This window comes from Myxine glutinosa, chromosome 1 (genome assembly GCF_964187855.1).
Source record: "Myxine glutinosa chromosome 1, kmMyxGlut1.1, whole genome shotgun sequence".
In the NCBI taxonomy this organism is placed as follows: domain Eukaryota; kingdom Metazoa; phylum Chordata; class Myxini; order Myxiniformes; family Myxinidae; genus Myxine; species Myxine glutinosa.
This window is the reverse complement of record NC_136261.1, coordinates 93,466,472-93,489,824: the sequence shown is the minus strand read 5'-3', so window position 1 is coordinate 93,489,824 and position 23,353 is coordinate 93,466,472. Positions and strand designations below refer to the sequence as shown.

Genomic DNA, 23,353 nt, shown 5'->3' with positions numbered 1-23,353 from the left:
AATGGGATTTAGATCTGGACTCATTGCTGGCCACTTCAGAACAGTCCAGCATTTTGTTTTGAAGCATTCCTGGGTGCTTTTTGAAGTGTGTTTGGGGTCATTGTCCTGCTGCAAGACCCATGACCTTCGACAGAGACACAGCTTTCTGACACTGGGTTGAACATGGTGCTCCAAAATGCCTTGGTAATCTCCTGATTTCATGATGCCATGCACAAATTCAAGGCACCCAGTGACAGAGGCAGCACAGCAACCCCAAAACATCACTGAACCTCCTCCATGTTTGACTGTAGGGAAGGTGTTCTTTTCTTTGTATGCTTCAATTTGTTTTCTGTAAACATAGAGATGATGTGCTTTACCATAAAGCTCTAATTTGGCCTCACCTGTCCACAGGACATTCTCCCAGAAGGATTTTGGCTTGTTACGGTGTGTTTTGGAAAACTCCAGTGTTGCTTTCTCAGCAGTGGGGTCTTCCTGGGTCTCCGACCATATAACTCCCTCACATTGAGTTGGCGACGGATGGTGCGAGTTGAATCTGTTGTACTTTGTGTCTGAAGGTCAGCTTGAATCTGTTTGGCAGTTGATCGAGGTGCTTTCTCCACCATTCGAACAACCCTTCGCTGCAATCTTCGATCAAGTTTTCTCTTGCGGCCATGTCCAGGGAGGTAGGCTGCAGCTCAATGGGCCTTAAACTTCCTGATAAGATTGTGTACGCTGAACACAGGAACATCAAGGTCTCTGGAGATGGACTTGTAGCCTTGAGATTGTCCATGCTCGGCTACAATCTTGTGTCTGACCTCCTCAGACAATTCTCTGGTTTTTTCTTATACTCTATGCTCATTACGGTACACACAGTGACACAAAACAGCGGAATTCCTCCTTTTCTCTATTCAAGCTGGTTGAATGAGTGATTTTTCTATTGCAGGTACCTGCAACTAACCACAGGTGAGTTCAATTCCAAAGTAAAGGAGAAACACCTGCTTGAAATCCAATTATTTCTAACAACTTCTGAAAGGTGCCAATAATATTGTCCGGGCCATTTTAGAATTTCTGTGTGGAATAAGCTATGATTTAGTAATTTTTTCAGCTTTTTTGTTTTGTTCCACTGCAAACTAAAGAAATACATTTGTGGATACCAAGAGATTTTTTAAATTTCAACAATTTTCTTGAAGAAATGCTGCATTATTTGAAAAAGGTGCAAGGGTGCCAATATTTTTGACCACGACTGTATATATATATATTGAAGACTATAATAACTGGTGTCCTTGTCTTGACCCGTGAGGATTTAAACAATTAGTGAGAAGAGACCAGCATTGGAGGTTTGCCATTGCCTTTAAACAGCAACAACAAATGACACATCAACCCTGAGAATTAAATTAAGTGAAAAACAAATTTGAAACAAGATGCCGTCGATAGCTCGCCTACTCTCAAGAGAAAGACATCTCATGAACAGTTGGAAATCTATTCAAACTTCCACAGGGGTAAGGTGTTCTCCGAACTCCCTAGTTATCTTTTGTAATTAACCAGTGAAAGTGCAAGCCTTGTCAGTCTTAATGCACTTACATGTGCACCGTGTATCTCATTGGTACACATCCGTCTCCTAGTCATTAGGACCTCCACAAGACCTTGTCAGTGGTAACGGTATCTGGAAACAACTTTTTTTTAAATTATCTGGAAACAACGGTATCTGGAAACAACTTTTTTTTTAATTTAAAACGAACAAGAGGCAGGATTTGGAGTACGTGTTTACTATAGATACAATAGAAAACACAAACAATGTCTTCCCTCTCAGGGATAGAGTGGGATAATTGGTTACCGGTTGAAAGGGGCAGGTAAACAATAAGGTATTCCTACGGTTGAGGGATACATGAAATAAACGGATTGATAGAAAACACTGGGGATGATTGCACAGTGAGGGCCAGTATCTATATAATAATAGCGTAAGGACTCGACTTTGTTATCCCTTTTACGCCGCACCCAGTGACCCGATGCCCGCGGCACTAATGGATTTACGATCTACGAACCGCGCTCTTTCTTTATCACGTACAGCCATACTCGAAAAATCTGAATTAGCCGACGTTGGGGCCCAAAAGCATCCGATTAACTGCCGATACGACGCCATCTTACGACGCCATCGTATTGGCGTCTGCTGGGCGAAGGCGAAGCGAGCCATCCGCTGATTGGACAGTCGAGTGGTGTGAACATGGGTGGTGTGAACCAAATGGTCTTTTTATTCCCTTGAACATTTTAAATTAGGATATATAAGGAAACGTCTTTATCGTCATTTTAATAAAGTTAAATGGAGTGACGTTGCGATACTCGGGGTGCATTGCATAAATCCTCGTAACTCAGAGAGGCGTAGCAGGTGGCGAGATGTAAGGAAGCTTAAAGATAACGAGCTGAAAACAGACGAACGATATGTCAATCTCTTTCTACACCGAACGGAAATAAAAGTATGAGAGCGGGAAAGCATGGCCTGAGCACTTCGAGCAGAGAGGACTGATTGGACTTAACTTAAAGAGAAAAAATTGGAGCTTAACGGAAGAAGAAGATCCCATGAGCGCTCCCCTATGCCATCCATAATGGTACACTCTATCCATACACCACATCCTCCCTTCCATGGATGTTCCACGGGTTTCGGCTAGTCTATATAATAATAGCGTAAGGACTCGACTTTGTTATTCCTTTTACGCCGCACCCAGTGACCCGATGCCCACGGCACTAATGGATTTACGATCTACGAACCGCGCTCTTTGTTTATCACGTACAGCCGTACTCGAAAAATCTGAATTAGCCGACGTTGGGGCCCAAAAGCATCCGATTAACTGCCGATACGACGCCATCTTACGACGCCATCGTATTGGCGTCTGCTGGGCGAAGGCGAAGCAAGCCGTCCGCTGATTGGACATGCAAAGGCGAAAGCAAGCCGTCCACTGAGTGGACAATCCAGAGCATGCATTTGTGCCGGTGTCGGCGATCCTTGTTCATATATGCTCTCTTCATTCTCATCTTTCTTCCTAACTCTTACTCGGACAAGCAAATCCCCTATGCCATCCATAATGGTACATTCTATCCATACACCACATCCTCCCTTCCGTGGATGTTCCACGGGTTTCGGCTAGTTTTTAGTAATGCCTTTGTACAGTGTGGTCATATATGCATCAAGGCTGGAAAAACAACCTTTATAAATTAAAGACACAAGAATCTCAATCACAATGCATAATATGAAGGGAAGCAGCCGGAAAACAAAGGATTGGAGGCCATGTTTTCCGAAGGAGGACAGACGTTATGTTTTCACCACTGTCTGTCTGTTACTTGAAAAATCGAAGTTCCGCAATTAACAGACAGTTTGTTACTTGTGAAAAATATGCCAATAAAGAAATTAACAAAAAATCTTTATTTGGTTGCAATGGGGTGAAATCGTCATGGAAACCGTTGACATGTCAAAACGGTCAATGGATAGTTCTGATTTTTGGTGAACCAATTCAGGGACCGAATAGGCAAATCCTGCTCAAATTTCAAGTCGATCGGATGAAAATTCACGATTTGTGACCTTGACCATTGACCTTTTGACCTTATAAACAATAGGCGTCTAGCGTTTTGTTAGCTGTCGCAGTTGGTTAAGTTTCATGAATATTGGTGTCGAATTGCGACATGTGGGCCAATATACAATACTTGCAAATCTTAAATTTCACAAGGAACAAACAATGGTACTTCTGTTATTGTAGTGTTATGTTTTTATCCTCATTATTTTATCCTTATTATTATATTTTTTATCCTTAATTACCTCATACAAGAGCTCTCTCAAGTAGGCCCTAAATATGATACAATGTGAACGACCTGTAATATTCACTATTGGTCAATTTTAAATGTCGTGTTATGTTTATATCCCTGCACAGAACCAAAAAATCCTAAAGGAGATAATATTGACGATGCACAAAGACAGGGTTTGTCAACTACAATGGCTGTGCTACCTTTTGTTAGTTCAAGCAAAAGTGATTCACCCAGAGTGAATTCACCCAAAGGTGGGTGTACCCGCGTGTTATTGAATAACCTCAAGATCGAATTGGAAAACTTTCAGCATGCTGTAACATCAAAGTTATAACAACCGAATAACCTTTTATTCCCCCAGAATTACTGATGGTATGACTTGTGATAATAGACTGGTAGCGATACCATGCAATGCGCACGACATGGAGGTAATTGTGGTGCTCCCAGGACCTTGAACCCCATAACTGATATTTTTCCCCTGCCTAAAACCTCTCCGGGCACCACCCAGAAGGATTGGATATTGATATTGATCCCGGGCACCACCCAGAAGGATTGGATATTGATATTGATCCCGGGCACCACCCAGAAGGATTGGATATTGATATTGATCCCGGGCACCACCCAGAAGGATTGGATATTGATATTGATCCCGGGCACCACCCAGAAGGATTGGATATTGATATTGATCCCGGGCACCACCCAGAAGGATTGGATATTGATATTGATCCCGGGCACCACCCTCACTGTATGTCAGACACCATCCACCCCCCTGCAAGCCCATGTTCCTTCTTTGATTGAGTTATCTTGGTATCTGTCGAAGACAATGTCAACCCTGTTACATGTTTCGGAGAACTATACAACCCCATACATTTTAAAAGTTATCACACCAGTTACCAAATGTATATTCCCTTCAGGACGATTGGCAAGTTTCTGCACGATTGCCCATGCCATCCAATATGCAGCATGTCGCATCAATGTTTTCAGGTGGCTGACTCTAGGCCATGTCTTGTTCCATTATCTTGCCCAGGTGTGTTTGTTGGATATCGCAATTTGTGGCCAAGAGCGGCCAAAGACAAAGATACAGGAGACAGCTCGTGTGTTTCAGCAACGTATCAACATCAACATCAAGTTCTTGCTTCAAGAGCAACAATCATTTGGCGGAAGAGATTGCCACCTACCTTGATGGAAACAGTTGTTTGTTTGTCCACACTAACAGGCACTGAGTACATCGTATCAAACGTCATCAGTTTCTGCATTTTTAAGCTCTCATGGAATTTGCCTGTCTTGTTGATCAACCGACTATCCACACAGTCAGAAATGATCCTCTTACCTGCTTGTTCTGCTGTTGGCAAAGTCATCTTCACTTCATCAAGGATCTGAGGATTAGTGAGCAGGAGTGTGACACCAGATCCGAGGATTCGCGATTCGAAAACATTGAATAGCTGGAATTGTTTGACAAGCCGGTTGACATCTTTCTCGTCCATTTTCATTAGTTTTTGAACAAACTCTTTGTACTTCATTTCACCATTGTCATCATCAGCTGCACCGGTCAACATTAACATTGCTCATGTCTCGTCTGCAAGCTTAGCTCTCTCACTGTATGTCAGACACCATCTGTCCCTGGCGGATTCGTTTTGTGTGATGCCAACTAGTCCTCCTGCTACTTTTCAAACTTTGTTCACATGTTCAAGAGCCTGGTCATCAGTCATCAGCGATCTGGCTGAACGTTGGAGCTGTTTCTTTTGTGATGAAATCACCCGTTAGAAAGCCTCAATACACCTCTGGTGTAATATATTCATTAGTACCAACAATGTGGGTATAGCCAGTGCTCCCTACCTCTACTTGGTCTAGAAGAAACCACCTTTAGAGGCCATTTTTCCCCGCAGAGCAGGGGTTGGCGTTTTTTGGCACCATGGGTCCCCTTTTTTTGGAGCAATGGAGCCAGTTAATACTGTTCTCCCCTATGGGCTGGTGCTCCTGCCTCACACCTGGCTCGGCTTCACGCTGTTGAATCCAAAGCTTTCAAAATCATTGGAATCTCCCGCGATGAAGCTATCTCTGAGGGCCTTTCACTCACTCACCGCAGGCAGGTAGGTGGTCTTTCTGTCTTCTACCGACTCCTCTCCGGCCTTGCTCCCCCAGCTCTCTCTGTGCTCTGTCCCCCAAATATTCCTACAGGTCGCACAAGATCTGCCAGCAACCCTCTGATGGTTAAACTGCCGAAATCTCGGCTCTCTGCTCACCTTCACTCTTTCATTCCTCTTTTCTCCCGCCTGTGGAACAAACTCCCACACTCCCTTCAATCCCTCTCCTCCCTCCAGGTCTTTAAAACAGCTGTTCACCACCATCTCTTATCTTCCCCCATCCATAACCTTGATCTTTTCTACCCCCACTAATTCACCCCAGATCCACCTTGTTTGAAATTCCAACTTATTTCCTGGAAATCCTGGCAGTGTCCATATGTTTATACCTCTCCCACCCCCCCCCCCCCTTCACATGCCTCCCCCCCTTCACATGCCTCCCCCCCTTCACATGCCTCCCCCCCAAAGCCCTCTCCCTCCCACAGATCTCTCGATGTCTCCATGTCTCTCGGTCCCTGCTCTCAAATGTTGTGTTTGTGTCCTTCCCCCTCTCTCCCCATCTTGTCTACCGCTCCCGATGTTATTTGTTTTATGTGTCTGTTTGTCTTTCTGTGTGATTAATGTTCGCTCTTTCACGAGCCTCGATCTTGTATACAAAAAAAAAAAAAAAAAAAAAAAAAGGATGCCCTTCCTGCCACCAACCCTGTTAGTCGCCTCTTGCAACACACAGGGAATTACCAGTGAACTGGTACTCAATTTTCCGACCTCGGAAGGATGACAGGCTGAGTCAACCACCCTGGTCGTTAATTCAGCGACCAACCAGGATTCGAACCCAGGATCCTACAATCCCCAGCCGGCACCCTAACCGCTAAGCCAACACCAGGCTTACTTGGTGTAGAAGCCAGGATATTAAGAAAATTGCATGTCAAATTTGCTCGTGTGGCGGCCATTTTGCATTTCAAAATGCCCACCACACAAGCAAATTCTAAGTTGGAAACAGGTCTAATTACGATCAGTAAAAAATATGCTTCAAATTGGTAGCCTACCTGTTTCCAAATTACACGACAAACATTTAGCAAAAACATTTTTGCATTAGCTGCCTACAGACTAAGGTGTTGACCCGCCGGTGAGGCGGCGGTCAGCTCTCGGGCTGCATCAAGAAAAGTTGTCTTCAATCGATCTATGGAGATTGTCTCACCACCACGGCACCACCAATATCGAGTATTAATGTGTTCTCAGAGCATTGTAGAACTTTGTAAGGTCCTTCATATTGTTGCTGCAATGGTTTCCATACAGCGTCATGATCTTCACCAAAGTCGAATTCGTCTGCCACACACCCAACCCGTTAACCATGTTTTGTCCGAATCTGTCCTTAACTTTTTGAGATTTCGTGCTCTTTATCGTTTTTGGCCCTAATCTCTCAAAGGTGAATAACGACTTAAAAAATTATCATATCCGTTTCCGCATCCGGATCATGACCACAAATGTGCGTTGCTGTCCTTGGCAGATCAACTACATACATAAAAATTGCTTCAAAAACGATTACTTCAAAACTGGACAAAAATCGTGTGACAAACAGACAGCCAAACAGACACTACAGACCAACAAACTCGGCGAAATACTTTCACCAAGCAAACAGACAGACAGGTAAACAAGAAAGACGTCGTGCAGAGCACGATACTTGCGAAATCCCAAAAACAAATTTGACCTTTAGGCATCAAAAATAATTGGTGGTTGAATTCACTGACCTGATACGCAAATCCTGATCAATTTCAAGTCAATCAAGTGAAAATTGAGAATTTTAGAAATTCCACCTCGATTGTTGACCTTTGGCCAATGTTGACATCAAAAATAATTCGTAGTTAAATTAAATGACCAAATTTGCAAATCCTCTTCAAATTTCAAGTCAGTCAGATGAAAATTGACAATTTTTAGAAAGCTGGCCTATGTTGGCCTTTTGGCCTATGTTGACCTAAAAAATATTTGGTGGTTGAATACAGTGACCATATATGCAAATCCTCTTCCAATTTCAAGTCAATCAGATTAAAATTGACAATTTTTGGAAAGCTGGCCTATGTTGGCCTTTTGGCCTATGTTGACCTAAAAAATATTTGGTGGTTGAATACAGTGACCATATATGCAAATCCTCTTCCAATTTCAAGTCAATCAGATTAAAATTGACAATTTTTGGAAAGCTGGCCTATGTTGGCCTTTTGGCCTATGTTGACCTAAAAAATATTTGGTGGTTGAATACAGTGACCATATATGCAAATCCTCTTCCAATTTCAAGTCAATCAGATTAAAATTGACAATTTTTGGAAAGCTGGCCTATGTTGGCCTTTTGGCCTATGTTGACCTAAAAAATATTTGGTGGTTGAATTCAGTGACCATACATGCAAATCCTCTTCCAATTTCAAGTCAATCGGATGAAAATTGACAATTTTTAGAAAGCTGGCCTATGTTGGCCCTTTGGCCTACGTTGACCTAAAAAATAATCGGTGGTTGAATTCAGTGACCATACATGCAAATCCTCTTCCAATTTCTTCAAGTCAATCTGATGAAAATTGACAATTTTGAGAAAGCTGGCCTATGTTGGCCTTTTGGCCTATGTTGACCTAAAAAATATTTGGTGGTTGAATTCAGTGACCATACATGCAAATCCTCTTCCAATTTCAAGTCAATCAGATGAAAATTGACAAATTTTAGAAAGCTGGCCGATGTTGGCCTTTTGGCCTATGTTGACCTAAAAAAAATAATTGGTGGTTGAATTCAGTGACCATACATGCAAATCCTCTTCCAATTTCAAGTCAATCGGATGAAAATTGACAATTTTGAGAAAGCTGGCCTATGTTGGCCTTTTGGCCTATGTTGACCTAAAAAATATTTGGTGGTTGAATTCAGTGACCATACATGCAAATCCTCTTCCAATTTCAAGTCAATCAGATGAAAATTGACAATTTTGAGAAAGCTGGCCTATGTTGGCATTTTGGCCTATGTTGACCTAAAAAAAATAATCGGTGGTTGTATTCAGTGAACATACATGCAAATCCTCTTCCAATTTCAAGTCAATCAGATGAAAATTGACAATTTTTAGAAAGCTGGCCTATGTTAATAATAATAATAATAATTCATTTATTTTGTATAGCGCTTTTCATGAAGCCCAAAGGTGCTTTGACAGAGTGCAAAACATAATGCATAACAAAACATGAAAACAACAATTGCAAAAAGACAAGAATCAACAGGGAAATATTTAAAGCAAAAGGAGGGAGAAGGAGAAGTGATAGTCAGGGGTTAAATGCTGTGGGTTGAATGTTGAATGCAGTGCTGAACAGGTGGGTCTTGAGTGATGTTTTGAATGTGGTGAGTGAGGAGGAGTCTGATGGTGTGAGGTAGCGAGTTCCAGAGGGTGGGAGCAGCGATGGAGAAGGCCCTGTCCCCCCAGGATCTGAATTTGGTCCGGATGGGGGGGGTCAGGAGGTTGGTACCAGCAGAGCGGAGGTTGTGGGTGGGAGTGTGTCTGGAGAGGAGGTCAGCCAGGTAGGATGGGGCCAGGTTATGGAGGGCTTTGTAGGTCAAGAGGAGGATTTTGTACTGGATTCTCTGGGAGATGGGGAGCCAGTGAAGCTTGTAAAGGACGGGGGTGATGTGGTCACGGGTCCGGGAATGGGTGAGTAGACGGGCAGCGGAGTTCTGAATGTATTGGTGTTGTTGGTGGTGTTGGTGAATGTTGACCTAAAAATAATCGGTGGTTGAATTCAGTGACCATACATGCAAATCCTCTTCAAATTTCAAGTCAATCAGATGAAAAGACAATTTTTAGAAAGCTGGCCTATGTTGGCCTACGTTGACCTAAAAATAATCGGTGGTTGAATTCAGTGACCATATATGCAAATCCTCTTCAAATTTCAAGTCAATCGGATGAAAATTGAGGATTTTAGAAATTCTACAAAGTTGTTGCCCTTTTGACCTCAAAGTCAACAGGCTTCTTGCTTACGACCAACTTTACCATTTCGTGAAGTTTCGTGAAGATCGGTATGAAATTGTGACCTGTAGACGATTGACATACAAACAAACAAACAAACAAACAGAATCACAGACCAGACCAACCAATATACGTGAGAATCTTCGATTTCGCAAGCAACAAACGGACCCGAATGCAATACCTCTCATCTGGTGAGGATAATGAATGAATAATTGCAAGATTTATTTACAGATTAGTTATTATGGTAAATAAATATGCACAGACATGTTATATAAAATAATTATATTTATGTGTTAGTAACAACCTAACATCTTTTCTCCCAATTACCCTCACCCTACCTCGTTTTTTCCCCAGAATCAATTCTTCAAAGGCCTTGGATCATAGCATTGATTTCTATACTGGTTTTTGTTGTTCTATTTTTGGCTGGAGTTGTACTTTTTGTCATGAAGAGATCAAAAAAGGCAAAGCAACACGATTATAGGTAAGAATTTAAGTTATGAATATGTTCTTTAACCCACGATTTGTGAGCAATGATGTTGCTGCACCGAAACAGCTCAGCACAATACAGATCATTTCCTCTTCGTAAAAAATTTGTTTCGTAAACTTCAAATTGCTTTTATTGTGAATGAAGTATGAAATCCCAGTGCAAAACAAATTGAGGCAAGAGGCAGTTATGATACAATGGCTGATTTTTTTTAATGGGGAGTGAATTAATTGTCTCTGGCATTGACATTTCTGAGAATAACAGCAATGTCGAACTTTTTAACATTATTTCAGGCAAGAGGGTGACAAAGAAATGAAAGAAGTAACAGCATCTTCATTGTATGAGGATATGAGGTAAGTATTATTATTAATTGTGCATTTATGACTCATATTGTAATTTATTTCACACACAGTAACATACTCAATCATTGCTTATATATTAGAATCATAGAATTTATTTAATCACGAACAATAACCGAAAAATCTTCGATTACGAAAATGAAGTGTGTGTGTGTGTGTGTGTGTGTGTGTGTGTGTGTGTGTGTGTGTGTATCCTCTTCGGGCCAAGTGGCCCACAAGGCTGCAGTGTGTACTCTCCAGTCTGCCCTGTTTCTGGCTATAAGCTTAGCTTCATTCGATGATATGATGACCATTCCTTTTGCACCGTGACAAGGCATAGGGCTGCCGAAGCAGTTTCCTTGGCTAGTGGGTACAATCCTGGATGGGTCGCCACTCCGACGTAGGATACCCGAATGGCTCATTCATCCCAGCAAGCTGGTACTCAATTTTGCCGACCTCGGAAAGATGGCAGGCTGAGTTAACACCCCTGGCGTTAATGCAATGATCGACCGGGATTCGAACTCAGGATCCGAGGATCCACAGCCAACACCAGGCTATAAATGTGCATGTGTGTAATATATCTTAAATTTATATATATACAGACTTGGCATTTAATATGGAATATTTTTTTTGTGGGGGTGAACTTACTTTTCAAGATGTCTTACAACCAAAAGTTCATTGGAATTATGTTGAAATTATTCTAGATTTTGTTAATGTGACCTTTAAAAGAAACAAAAACCACATTTGACATTTCGAAACAAATAAATTGATCCTTGAAAGTGATGTAAACTGATATCGAACTCAATTCATGGACAGTACTGTGTTAAACTTCTGTACGTTTTCCAGAAGTATCTCTTTATTTTGCACATTAGCCAAATATTTTTTTAACAAAAACAAAAGTTAAATTACGACTGGGATTACGGACAGTAAAATGACAGTTCAGTACTTCGTGTAACCCCCACGAGCATTCAGGAGAGCACGTACACGTTGAGGCATGCTGTTCACGAGATTTGCCAAGGTTTGGACAGGAATCGCTTGCCATGCAGTGACAATAGCCTGCTGCAATTCACGCACAGAGGTCGGCTGCTGGTCCAAGTGGTCGATTTGATGCGTTAATTCTGCCCACAAGTTCTCTATCGGATTCATATCCGGGGACATGGCAGGCCACTCCATATGCTCTACACCACGGTCAGCAAGAAAGTGTTGGATCATGCGAGCAGGATGAGGGCGTGCATTGTCATCATGGAAGACAAAGTTTCCTCGAAAGGCTGCACGAGCAAATGGAAGCAATGTTTCTTCCAGAATGGCCCTGTGCTTGAACTGTTTCAGGTTTCCATTCAGAACAACCAGGTCAGTTTTGCCCCCTGCATGAAAAGCAGCCTAAACGGTCACCCCACCACCTCCAGCTTGGACTCTTGGCACTATACAATCTTTGTTGTAGGCTTCATGCAATTGTCTGCGCACTCCGACGCGGCCATCTTGACGATAGACCAGAAATCTAGACTCGTCACTGAAGATCACGTGATTCCAGTGTCCTGGCTGCCATTGACGGTGCTCTCTGGCCCACTGCAATCGGCGCTGGCGGTGTTGTCTGGTCAGGCGTGGCTTTCTCAGGGGACGCCTGGCACGATAGCCTGCTTGAACCAGTCATTGGTTGACTAGCCTTCTGGATACAGGCACATTTGTCAGTTGCTGCCACTCAGCCCTAAGCCGATTAGCTGAATTGGTACAGCCATTGCGGACTAACCGGTGCAGCTGGCGATCATCCCTCCTTGTGGTTCTGCGGGGACGTCCTGGCCTCGGTATTGGAGTAGGGACACCCCTCTGAGCATTTCGTTTCAGGATCTTTGACACCTGACCTTGAGTGATGCCATAGTGCCGAGCAATAGCACGCTGTTTCATGCCTTAATTTCGTAAAGCCACCACTCCATGACAAACAGCATTGTCTAGTTGACGGACCATCTCCAGAGGAAGCGGCAATAACTTTTGGAGACGTGCAGCAGTTGTTTTCCACTAATACAGAACGCAACAACCCTTGTATACCCGACTGTGAAGCCAATCATCAAATGCACCTGTCCGTACATTTTGCCACGCCACCTGTGATATAATCCTTTTGTTGACTTCTTGCTGCGACAGACAATCAGTGACATGGTTCTTTTAACAAATAAATCACCAAAGTGTAAAGGAAACTCACGAGATTGATATACTGAGTCATATATAAATCAGATTGATATACTGATTGATATAAAGTAAACCCAAGTCAAGAAAAAAAAAAAAATTCCATATTAAATGCCAAGTCTGTATATATATATATATATATATATATATATATATATATATATATATATATATATATATATATATATATATATATATATATATACAGTCACATGAAAAAGTAAGTACACCCCATGTAAAGTTTTGACTTTTTCAACATATTTGAACATACAGCTATTTGATCTTCATTTCAACAATATTGATAGATAAAGGTGATATAGTATAACAAATATCATGAAACATTTACATTTTGTCGTCCATTGTATAATTTAAATAAACATAAATGCAAATTTCGCATGTGGAAAAAGTAAGTACACCCCGACATTTATCACTACTTCAAATACCTAAAATTAGAATCAGGTGCACCAGCTCAGGTGCAAATGATTAGAACATCGTTAGAGAGGATCTTGGAGGAACCTGTCTTATTTAAACCTCAGACATTTAGTTTGGTTTGCTCTTTGTTGTTGAAGTGTGCGGCGTCACCATGCCTAGATCAAAAGAGCTCTCTGAGGCCTTCAGAAAGAAGGTTATAGATGCCTACGAGTCTGGGAAGGGATTTAAAAAGATCTCCAAACAATTTGAAATCAATCATTCAACTGTCCGGAAGATCATGTACAAGTGGAGAAGATTCCAAACAACTGCCAACTTGTTCAGGCCAGGCCGCCCCAGCAAGTTCAGCCCGAGAGCAGACCCCAAGATGCTGAAAGAAGTCTCTAAGAACCCCAGAATGTCATCATGGGACCTCCACGTCGCTCTTGCCACTGTTGATGTTAAAGTGCACGAGTCTACCATTAGAAAGAGGCTGCCCAAATTTGATCTACATGGGAGGTGTGCCAGGAGGAAACCTTTGCTGTCCAGAAAGAACATCAGGGCAAGACTAAAGTTTGCCAATGAACACCTTGGCAAAGACCAGCACTTCTGGAACAATGTGCTCTGGACAGATGAATCAATGGTAGAGCTATTTGGCCACAGTACCAGAAGACATGTTTGGCGAAAACAAAAGACAGCATTTGACCACAAGAACCTGATACCATCAGGGCCTGGGCAGCTCACCATCATATAATCCACGATGAATTCTTCATTGTACCAGAGGGTGCTTGAGGATAATGTGAGGCCATCTGTCGGCAAGTTGAAGCTCAACCGAAGGTGGGCCTTGCAACATGACAATGACCCTAAACATACCAGTAAATCCACCAAGGATTGGCTGAAAAGAAAGAAATGGAGGGTTCTGGAATGGCCAAGTCAAAGCCCGGATCTCAATCCCATCGAGATGTTGTGGGGGGATTTGAAACGAGCTGTGCATGCAAGAAACCCCTCAAACATCTGTTACATATTTATGTGAATGTATGGGAATTACCATTCAGGTTGCTTATCCGTGTGTATTATATTAAGGGTTGTTGTGATGGGAGGGTCAGGAGCCCTTCGGAACCAGTGGCCGGAAACGGAAGTGGCCGGAAACGGAAGAAGAAAAGACACGAGGAGAAAAAGGACGGGGATTCTTCTTCCTCGCCCCGCGACGACGAGAAGGTGGAATCGACCTTGCGCTGCGCGGAACAAAGAGGCGTTCCGAAACCCGTTTGGCGAGAGGAGTTACCTGGACGCGTAATTACCTTTTGACACGTCAAGTCCCCGTGAGTTCATGCACGGAACCAAGCGGTCGCACGTGGGGCCGCGCGCGCGCGTTGCAAACCGCTCTTGGTTTGGCCCCGTCTACAAGGACGCGTACGGGTCACACGTTGAGCCTCGCTCGCGTTGCAAACCGCGTTTGGTTTTTGCCCCGTCTACAAGGACGCGTACGGGTCGCACGTGGAGCCTCGCTCGCGTTGCAAACCGCGTTTGGTTTTGCCCCGTTGCTTGGCAAGGAGGTGCGCTGCAACAGCTGTCCCCGGTACGAGACGGCACGTTGGAGCACGTCCGCCCGGGGTTCGTTCAACCGCCCGTGTGCGGAGACGAGAGACATTGTGGGAGACATTGACCACGGAGGGAGTCAGGAGTGGGGCTCACGTGAGGAATATATAAGATGGCCATCTTAGAGTTTGTGTAGATGAGTATACCTTTGTAATATTGACTGTGCATTGTTGATGGTTGTTGATTGCTCAAAGAATATATTATTGATTATTCCGGATCCTTGGTGTGGGGTTTCTTCTTGACCGGAATTCATATTGATTGCGTTACGAAAGCGAATAAACCATATATCTTTCTGGCGGGGTCCCTCCCACGGTCCGGGGGATCACCCAGACCAGGTAGTTACCGGGAGGACCACGTAACACATCGCACAGCTGAAAGAATTCTGCATGGAGGAGTGGGCAAAAATTTCTCCCAGTCGATGTCAGAGACTGGTAGACAGTTATAAGAAAGGCCGACTTGAGGTTGTTTCTGCCAAAGGGGGCAATACCACCTATTAGAGCCAAGGGTGTACTTACTTTTTCCACATGCGAAATTTGCATTTATGTTTATTTAAGTTATACAATGGACTACAAAATGTAAATGTTTCATGATATTTGTTATATTATATCACCTTTATCTATCAATATTGTTGAAATGAAGATCAAATAGCTGTATGTTGAAATATGTTGAAAAAGTCAAAACTTTACATGGGGTGTACTTACTTTTTCACGTGACTGTATATGTATACTAGTCCCATCTGCCATTGGCGTTCGCTTCCAGTTCTGCTGGCGTGGCTGTGTATTTCCAAGCTCTCCACACAATCAATGTAAAGTATTTTTCCCGTTTGTATTTTTGTCAAAACTGTATTTTTATTTTATTCTGTTTCTGTCTACTGTGTGTTTCTAGTAAGATCTCGGTGTAAATCGTGCATACCTGTGTGTGATAGTCAGTTGTTCCTGCCGCGTTTTCCGGCCTTGTCCCTCAAGGCTTTTTTTTAAATCTCCTCGGCAGCCTTTTGTTGTCCATTTACTTTCGTTCTCTCACTGTGTTACTTTTTCCTTTGTCTGTCTTTTCAGACATATTTCCATACTTCCCATTAAAAAAAAAATCCTAATTTCCTTCTCTCCCAGTAGATTCCTCTCCATCAATCGTGACAACGTGTTTCGCTCCACCCATTTTTTTCTCTACTTCCTTCATAATGCGATCCTCTCCAGCTGACATCTTTCCAATTCTAGTTTTCACCATACGCCTTCAACTTTCTCCTTCTTCCTCTGATCCACTTTCACCTAACCTTCAAAAAAAATATTGCCGAAGAATTTAAAAAGTAGGCCCCTCCTTCCGTACTAACACAAATGCTTATACACCTCCCTGTTCCTTCGTTCTCTGCTCTCCTGGCTGTCAATCTCCTAGTCTTCTGTTCCTGCTTCTGAACCTGTGCTGGAATCATTAATCCCCCTTAGGAATCCTTCATGCCCTCATTTAGGGAATTTCCCCAGATAGTTTTCATGGTTTAGTTTTAAAATGTTTAAACTTTAGCCTTCAGTGTTGTATTCTGTTGTATATTATAACACACTTTTCTTCTTTTTCTTTAAAAGGTTGTCTTCGATTTGCTCACCAACTCTCTTCACTTCAAATAAAAATTCAATCTCTTACAGTTCTGCCTTTCCACATTACCTAAACTCGCCTTCATTCCACCCCTCCTCCAACGTTTTCAAACAGATCTCTGACTCGAAAATCACAAGAAACTCAGTTTGCAATAAATGTTCGTTTTCCACTAATCGTCCAACACTTTCTAAAATCCAAACTCACCCCTCCCTTCCTAAACTCCCCCCTCACCCCTCCCTTTCAAATCTCCCCCCTTGCCCCTCCCCTCATAAATTCCCTTCTAAAAACTCCCCCCTCCCCTTCAAATCTCTCCACCCTAGGTTTTTCTCCAATTCTCCCCTCTCACCCCTCCTCCTCCTCAAAGCATCCTCATCCCCACTTCCTCTCACTTCCAACTCTTACCTCCATCCCCTCCAACCCTCTTCCTCACTCTGCCCCCCCCTCTCAAACAACACCTCACTGTACCTCATCCAATCACCATCAAACCTTTTGTCCTCATCCTCCTTCCCTTTCTCCTAGCTCTTCTGAAATCTCCAACACACTATCAACAGCTCACAGCCTCCTCCTCCTCTCCCTCATCTTTCCATACCCCTCTCCTCCTCTTCCTTAACGGTATGGAGCTCAAGCATCCGGGGCCTTCGCTCAAACCTGATTGATCTCTCCATACAGGTTGCTTCTGACAAACCAGACTTAATCTGCGAAACATAAACTTTCCTCCTTCAAGATGTCTCTGATTCCTTAACATCTCTCCCTGGTTACTCCCTCCCCCGGTATGATAGACCTGAGCCTCGTCCTGGTGGTGGGGTTGCTATCTTTATCAAAAACTCTCTTCCTCACTCGCCCTGCACTGCCCTCTCTCCACCTCACCCCCAGGAGTACCTCTGGCTATGGCTTCCCCTTCGCTCCCACCTTTTGTTCATATGTGTGTTGTACCGTCCACCAAACAGTGATGACTCCATCTACATCTCGTTGTCTGATAACATGGACCAACTTCTATCGACTCATCCCAACTCTCTCTTCCTCATATGTGGTGATTTCAATTGTCACCATGCCAGTTGGCTGGGTGTGGGTTCATCTCACACCAGCCATGGCACCTCAGCAAAGGACATTTTCGACCAACTGGGACTGACACAATCTGTCAATTTCCCGAACCGGATCTCAGTGAATGGAGCATCTTCTCTTCCAGACTTGGTTATGACAAACTTCCCTGCAAATGTCTGCTGCTCTTCTTCTGCTCCAATCGGTTCATCTGATCATGTGCTTGTTGAAGTGGACATCTCCCTGACCATTCTCAGAGAGCCTCCTCAGCATTGATGAGTCTGGCATTTCACTCAGGCCAACTGACACGGTCTTCAAGCAGCCATCAATCATATAGACTGGTCTCCCATCTCCACTGCCTCTGACATCAACTAATCCTGGAAATTCTTCAAAAGAACATTGCTGTCTCTCATGCACAGATTTATCCCATCTCGTCTTCAGTTGTCATACCCTTCCTCCCATCCATGGTACACAGAATATTGTGGTGGGCAGTTGCCCTGAAACAACTTGCCTTTGCCTACTGGAAGGCAAATCCAATGGAAGGCAATCTCATTTCCTTTCACAAAGCCTGGAACAAGTGTGTGTCTTCCATCAGGAGAGCCAGGAAACACTGAGCCCTGTGCTCTTTCTGGTCTTCATCAATGGCTCCGACTCCGACTCCGAAACGATCAATCAGGCTCCGACTCTCTGGAAAATCCTCTCTATCTCTTTGCTGATGACTCCACTCTCTGCCGCTCCATACCTCATCTCTCATATCGGCAGTCTGCAGCCTCCTCACTCTCGGCAGACCTGGACAAAATCACAGACTCGTCAAACAAGTGGAACATGTCTTTCAATCCTGACAAATCTTACACTCTTACTATGTCTTTCCGAAAAGACCGACTGGACAACCCTCTCAACTACTTTCTCAACAATCCTCTCCAACAATTTCTGTCACTTAATCTTTTGGGTCTCTATCTGCCATGATCTTTCCTGGGAAAACCACATTTCCAAGCTGGCCTACCAGGCCAGTCGCCGACTGGGCAACCTCCATCGTGCGAAGTCCTTCTTTGGCACACCTGAGCTCCTCACCACATACAAGGCTTTTATCCACAGCTCAATGGAATACTGTTCTCCCCTCTGGGCTGGTGCTCCTGCCTCACATCTAGCTCGTCTTCACGCTGTTGAAACCAAAGCTTTCAGAATAATTGGAATCTCCCGCGATGAAGCTAACTCCGAGGGCCTTTCACTTACTCACCACAGGCAGGTTGGTGGTCTTTCTGTCTTCTACAGACTCCTATCCGGCCTAGCCCCCCCAGCCCTGTCTGTGCTCTGTTCCCTAAATATTCCTGCAGGTCACACAAGATCTGCCAGCAACCCTCTTCTGGTGAAATTCCCAAAATCAAGACTCTCTGCTCACCGTCACTCCTTCATTCCTCTTTTCTCCTGCCTCTGGAACAAACTCCCTCACTCTCTTCAATCCCACTCCTCCCTCCAGGTCTTTAAAAAAGCAGTTGACCACCATCTCTTATCTTCCCCCATCCGAAACCTTGATCTCTTCTACCCCCGTTAATTCACCCCAAATCCACTTATTTTATTTTGAAATACTGACTTTTTTCTTTCCTGGAAGTTCCAGCAGTGTCCATGTGTTTTATGCTTTCCCATCCCCCTCCCCTTCCCATGCCCCTACCCCAAACCCTCTCCTTCCCACAGATCTCCCGATGTCCCTGCTCTCTAATGTTGTACTTGTGTGCTTCCCTCTCTCTCCCCATCTTGTCTCCCGCTGCCTTTATTGTATGTTTTTTGTTTGTCCGTTTTTATTTTTTGGTGATTAATGTTAACTCTTACACGAGCCTCGATCTTGTATACCAAAAAAAAAAAAATCCCCTCCTTTAAGGTTAATGTTATCTGCCCTTTATAAACTCGTCCTTCCCTCCTATGGCTGATGCTCCTGTGCCTCTGCCGTTTGTTTGTGTGTGTGTGTGTATGCTGTTTAATCATACAAATACCTTTGAGCAAGACTTGGGGCTTAATGTAGCGGTTCCAAGGGTTCCAATTTTTTATTACTCTATGAAAGCAGGAGCCGTTTAGAATAAAGCTTGACGGACTTCGAAATAGCACACAAAATTATCGCAATACTCGGCATTTTACCCGTCGCTTCGCTGATGGCTTTAATCAAAAGACAACATGGTGTACTTCACAAACATCCTGCTCTACGCACTCCATCATTAGCCTGAGGTCATCTTGAAGCCGCTTGGAAGTCAGCTAACATCACCTTCATCAACCATCCTTGCTCCTTCTATTTTGAAAATATTCTCACTCAGATTTCAACATCACCGTAATGCATATTATAAAGTTGTTTAAACATACAAGATGCTGTGTAATACTGGAATACTGGAAACCACCGGGTGGCGCTATCTAATTTACATTTACATGGAGAGAATTGGGGTCTTCTCCCCATCCAGAACCCTCTCCCCCAGATATGTTACCCCGACAGAAACCACACTTGGGGGGTAAGGTACCCTTAGAGTTTTATAGATTAGGATGTTTATGAATTTTATGCTTATCAATTCTTTTTTGCATTTTCAGTCTTTTTCTGCAGAACTTCTCAGTGCTCTATTGTTCTCATATCCTAATGCAGTGACAGATTCTGTACAGGTGTATGAAAGAAAACATCACAAGTACAGTTAGAAAGCACCTGAAAATGCAAAGCCCGTCCACGTTCGTTTGTATTCAGGCGTCTTCTTCTTCTTCCGTATGCTAAAAATAACGGAAACAGTTTTTAAAAAGTACAAAATGAAAATTGTTGATTTTATGCAGCCTTGACCTTTGAGCTTTTGATCTAAGAAAAACAATCAGCTTGTAGCTTTTCATTGGTGAACCAATCCAGTGACCCAAAATGTGAATTCTTAAAATTTCAGGACAATCGGATGAAAATTGATGATCTTCAGTGATGCTGATCTTTGACCTTTTGACAAAATTATTAATTTGCCTTCTCCAGAATTTTAATCTCATAATAAAGCTTAGATTAAAATTTGATGACAAAACTGAAATGGTAAATTGAAATTTCAGGTCAATTGAATGAAAATTGATGATATTAGTGTGACTCTGACCTTTGACCATTTTGACAAAATTATTAATTTGCCCTCTCTGCATTATGATAATAAAGCTTTGGTAACATTACGTATTATCATAATACATTTGATGACAATAGCTCAAATGGTAAAGAAGTTACGGCCAGGACAGACACAGACAAAGACACACACACACACACACACAGACACACAGACATACACAGACACATACAGACACATACAGACACAGACACATACAGACACATACAGACACACACAGAGACACAGACACACACACACACACACACACACAAAGACACACACACACACACACACACACACACACATAGACACACAGACACAGACACACACAGACACATACAGACACAGACACACACACACACACACACACACACACACAAAGACACACACACACACATAGACACAGACACATACAGACACAGACACACACACGCACACAAAGACACACACACACACACACACATAGACACAGACACAGACACACACAGACACAGACAGACAGACACAGACACAGACAAACACACACACAGACACACACACACAGAGACACAGACACACACACACTCACACACTCACACACTCACACAAGTGATTACAAACCCCGTCTCCTGCTATGCAGCTAATGAAATTGTACCTGTGCTTGTAGTGTTCCTTATGATGTATTTTCATACAACTGACAAATGGGAAAGTGTTCCGCATCACACTACGTTATCCTGATAATGGGTTCATTGAAACTTTTCTCATCCTTTGCATTTGCAGACAAACACAGCCTTATCCAACAGAAGAGGCTGAATCTGGGAAATATTGGAAATATTCGAATAACCCCACTTACAAATCCTCAGGGCCTGATCCCAGCCGGCTGTACGAGAACACGATCATCAAGACTTGAATGTGTCGCCTTACAAAGAAGAACATTCACATTTGTTTTTCTGACCCACTCTTATAACCTCTCTGCTGATTTTATCAATTAGTCCCTTTAATTTTCTATAGCTAATCACGTTGCATTCATTGTGTCGCGTTGTCCACTCTCTCACTCTTCTTCAAGTACTCAACCCTCCCCCACTCGTCTATCTCCCTTCCCTCATCTCCTTTTTATCTGAACTTTTCATATATGGCACATGAGGATTGTAAATTGTACTAATCGCTGAAAATATCAATAGCTCCACTAATACTACTACTTGAACAGCTTCAATTAAACTCGCACCTTTATTGTGGGGTTGGGAAGTTTTTGGGACAAACTTTTCCAAAACGAACTTGATAACCTGAGCCGATGTTCAACTGAAAGTAATTTGGGAAGAAATCTGGAATTTTATACCCACCAACTAACAGATGGGACACCCATGTTTATTTATATTCAGGAGCACAATTGAACAACTCCAAATGAAAGACCCATGTGCTAGACGACCCTCTGCACGATTTTGCTAGAACATTCTGATTCTGATGTAACATACTCTGTTGCAGGGCGTCAGTGCTGCCAAAAGATTTTTGGGAAGGGGTGTACTGGTGGTTTGCCATTGCCTTCCCAGCACTAGTTAGGGCGTAGATTTGGCCATGGTGTCAACGATCGCTCGCCTACCCTTCACGAGGGACACTGTGGGATCTTTAACATCCACCAACTAATGCCGGCAGATGTGACGTCCAGTTTAACGTCCCTCGACGGGATGGCACAAACATCGGTGAATCACCCTGCCTGTGAAACACCAAGATGGCAGTTTATAGCTGCATCGGGATTCGAACCGCTGAACCTCGTCTTAGACGAGACGGATTTTTGGAAAAAGGCCATGTATAAGCTTCTAGATGCATTTTTGGGTAAAAGTTGGGAACCTCACTTTTTAACATAATTAGGGTATGCTGAATTCGATTAACCCGGTTCCCAAGCCGAATTTTGAGTTGTTTTATTGAGTTTTGAAAAAACTGCTGAAGAACTTGGGCATTGGTGAACTCGCAGAGGAGACAATAAAATCTGCAGAAGCGTTCGTCGGCATAATATATAATGTGCACAGAACAACCTCTGTTGATTCAGCATGACATATGTTGTTCTCCAAGATTGGTAAACCAGAAGCAATGTCACCGACAAGTGATGCTCTTCATTTCCATTGATGCGAGTATACCATCAAGCCATGGTATGGAGAAATGCTCATTGTGCCATACCTGACCTTCCTGTACCTGTGGAAATGGGCTGGAAACGTGGTGATTCAGGACTAGAGCCTATTCTGATGTCACTGCGTCCAATCCCAGAAAGTTGCCTCGAGATGATTTGTTGTGCATGCCAGAAGCAATGCAAGACTCGACGCTGCAAATGTCGCTGTTCAGAGTTGAGGTGCACATCAATGTGTGCCTGTCAGAAACAGAGTGATGATCAGACCCCTTGTATGAATTTAATGTAGTTTGGCAAAACAACATGTGTGACATTCCTGAATGTTTGTGCTTCATGGCCATGTATATTGTATACTTAATTTTAGATTAAATTGCGGTCTGAAACATTGTCTTATTAAAACCATTTCCCATTTTATAGTGTCCAATTTCAATATCAGTTTGAATGTCTCTTTCAATATGTCACCAACCATAATATAGACGAGACGGATTTATGAAAAAGGCCATGCATAAGCTTCTAGGTGCATTTTGCGGTAAAAGTTGTAAAGCTAAAGTAAAAGAGCTGCATGTACATACATGATATATAAATGCTTGTTCAAAGAAATTGTCCAAAAATGGCAATTTGGCGGCCATTTTGTTTATGCTAATTAGAATGTCAAAAACTCAAGGTTTGGCTTGGGAACCGGGTTAACCCTAATTCAGCA

General features: G+C 43.0%; 1 protein-coding gene across 1 annotated transcript in view; it reads left to right on the top strand.

Moving 5' to 3' along the window:
* LOC137426386 (uncharacterized) overlaps positions 1–23,065 on the top strand; it is a 41,411-nt gene extending 18,346 nt beyond the window's left edge. Inside the window, exons 4-7 of the mRNA XM_068114959.2 lie at positions 3,897–4,022; positions 10,186–10,312; positions 10,609–10,668; positions 21,315–23,065. Of these exons, the coding sequence (XP_067971060.2) occupies positions 3,897–4,022; positions 10,186–10,312; positions 10,609–10,668; positions 21,315–21,444 (443 nt within the window). The 3' untranslated portion in view covers positions 21,445–23,065. The remainder of the gene's footprint in view (positions 1–3,896; positions 4,023–10,185; positions 10,313–10,608; positions 10,669–21,314) is intronic.
* Positions 23,066–23,353: the final 288 nt, after the last annotated feature.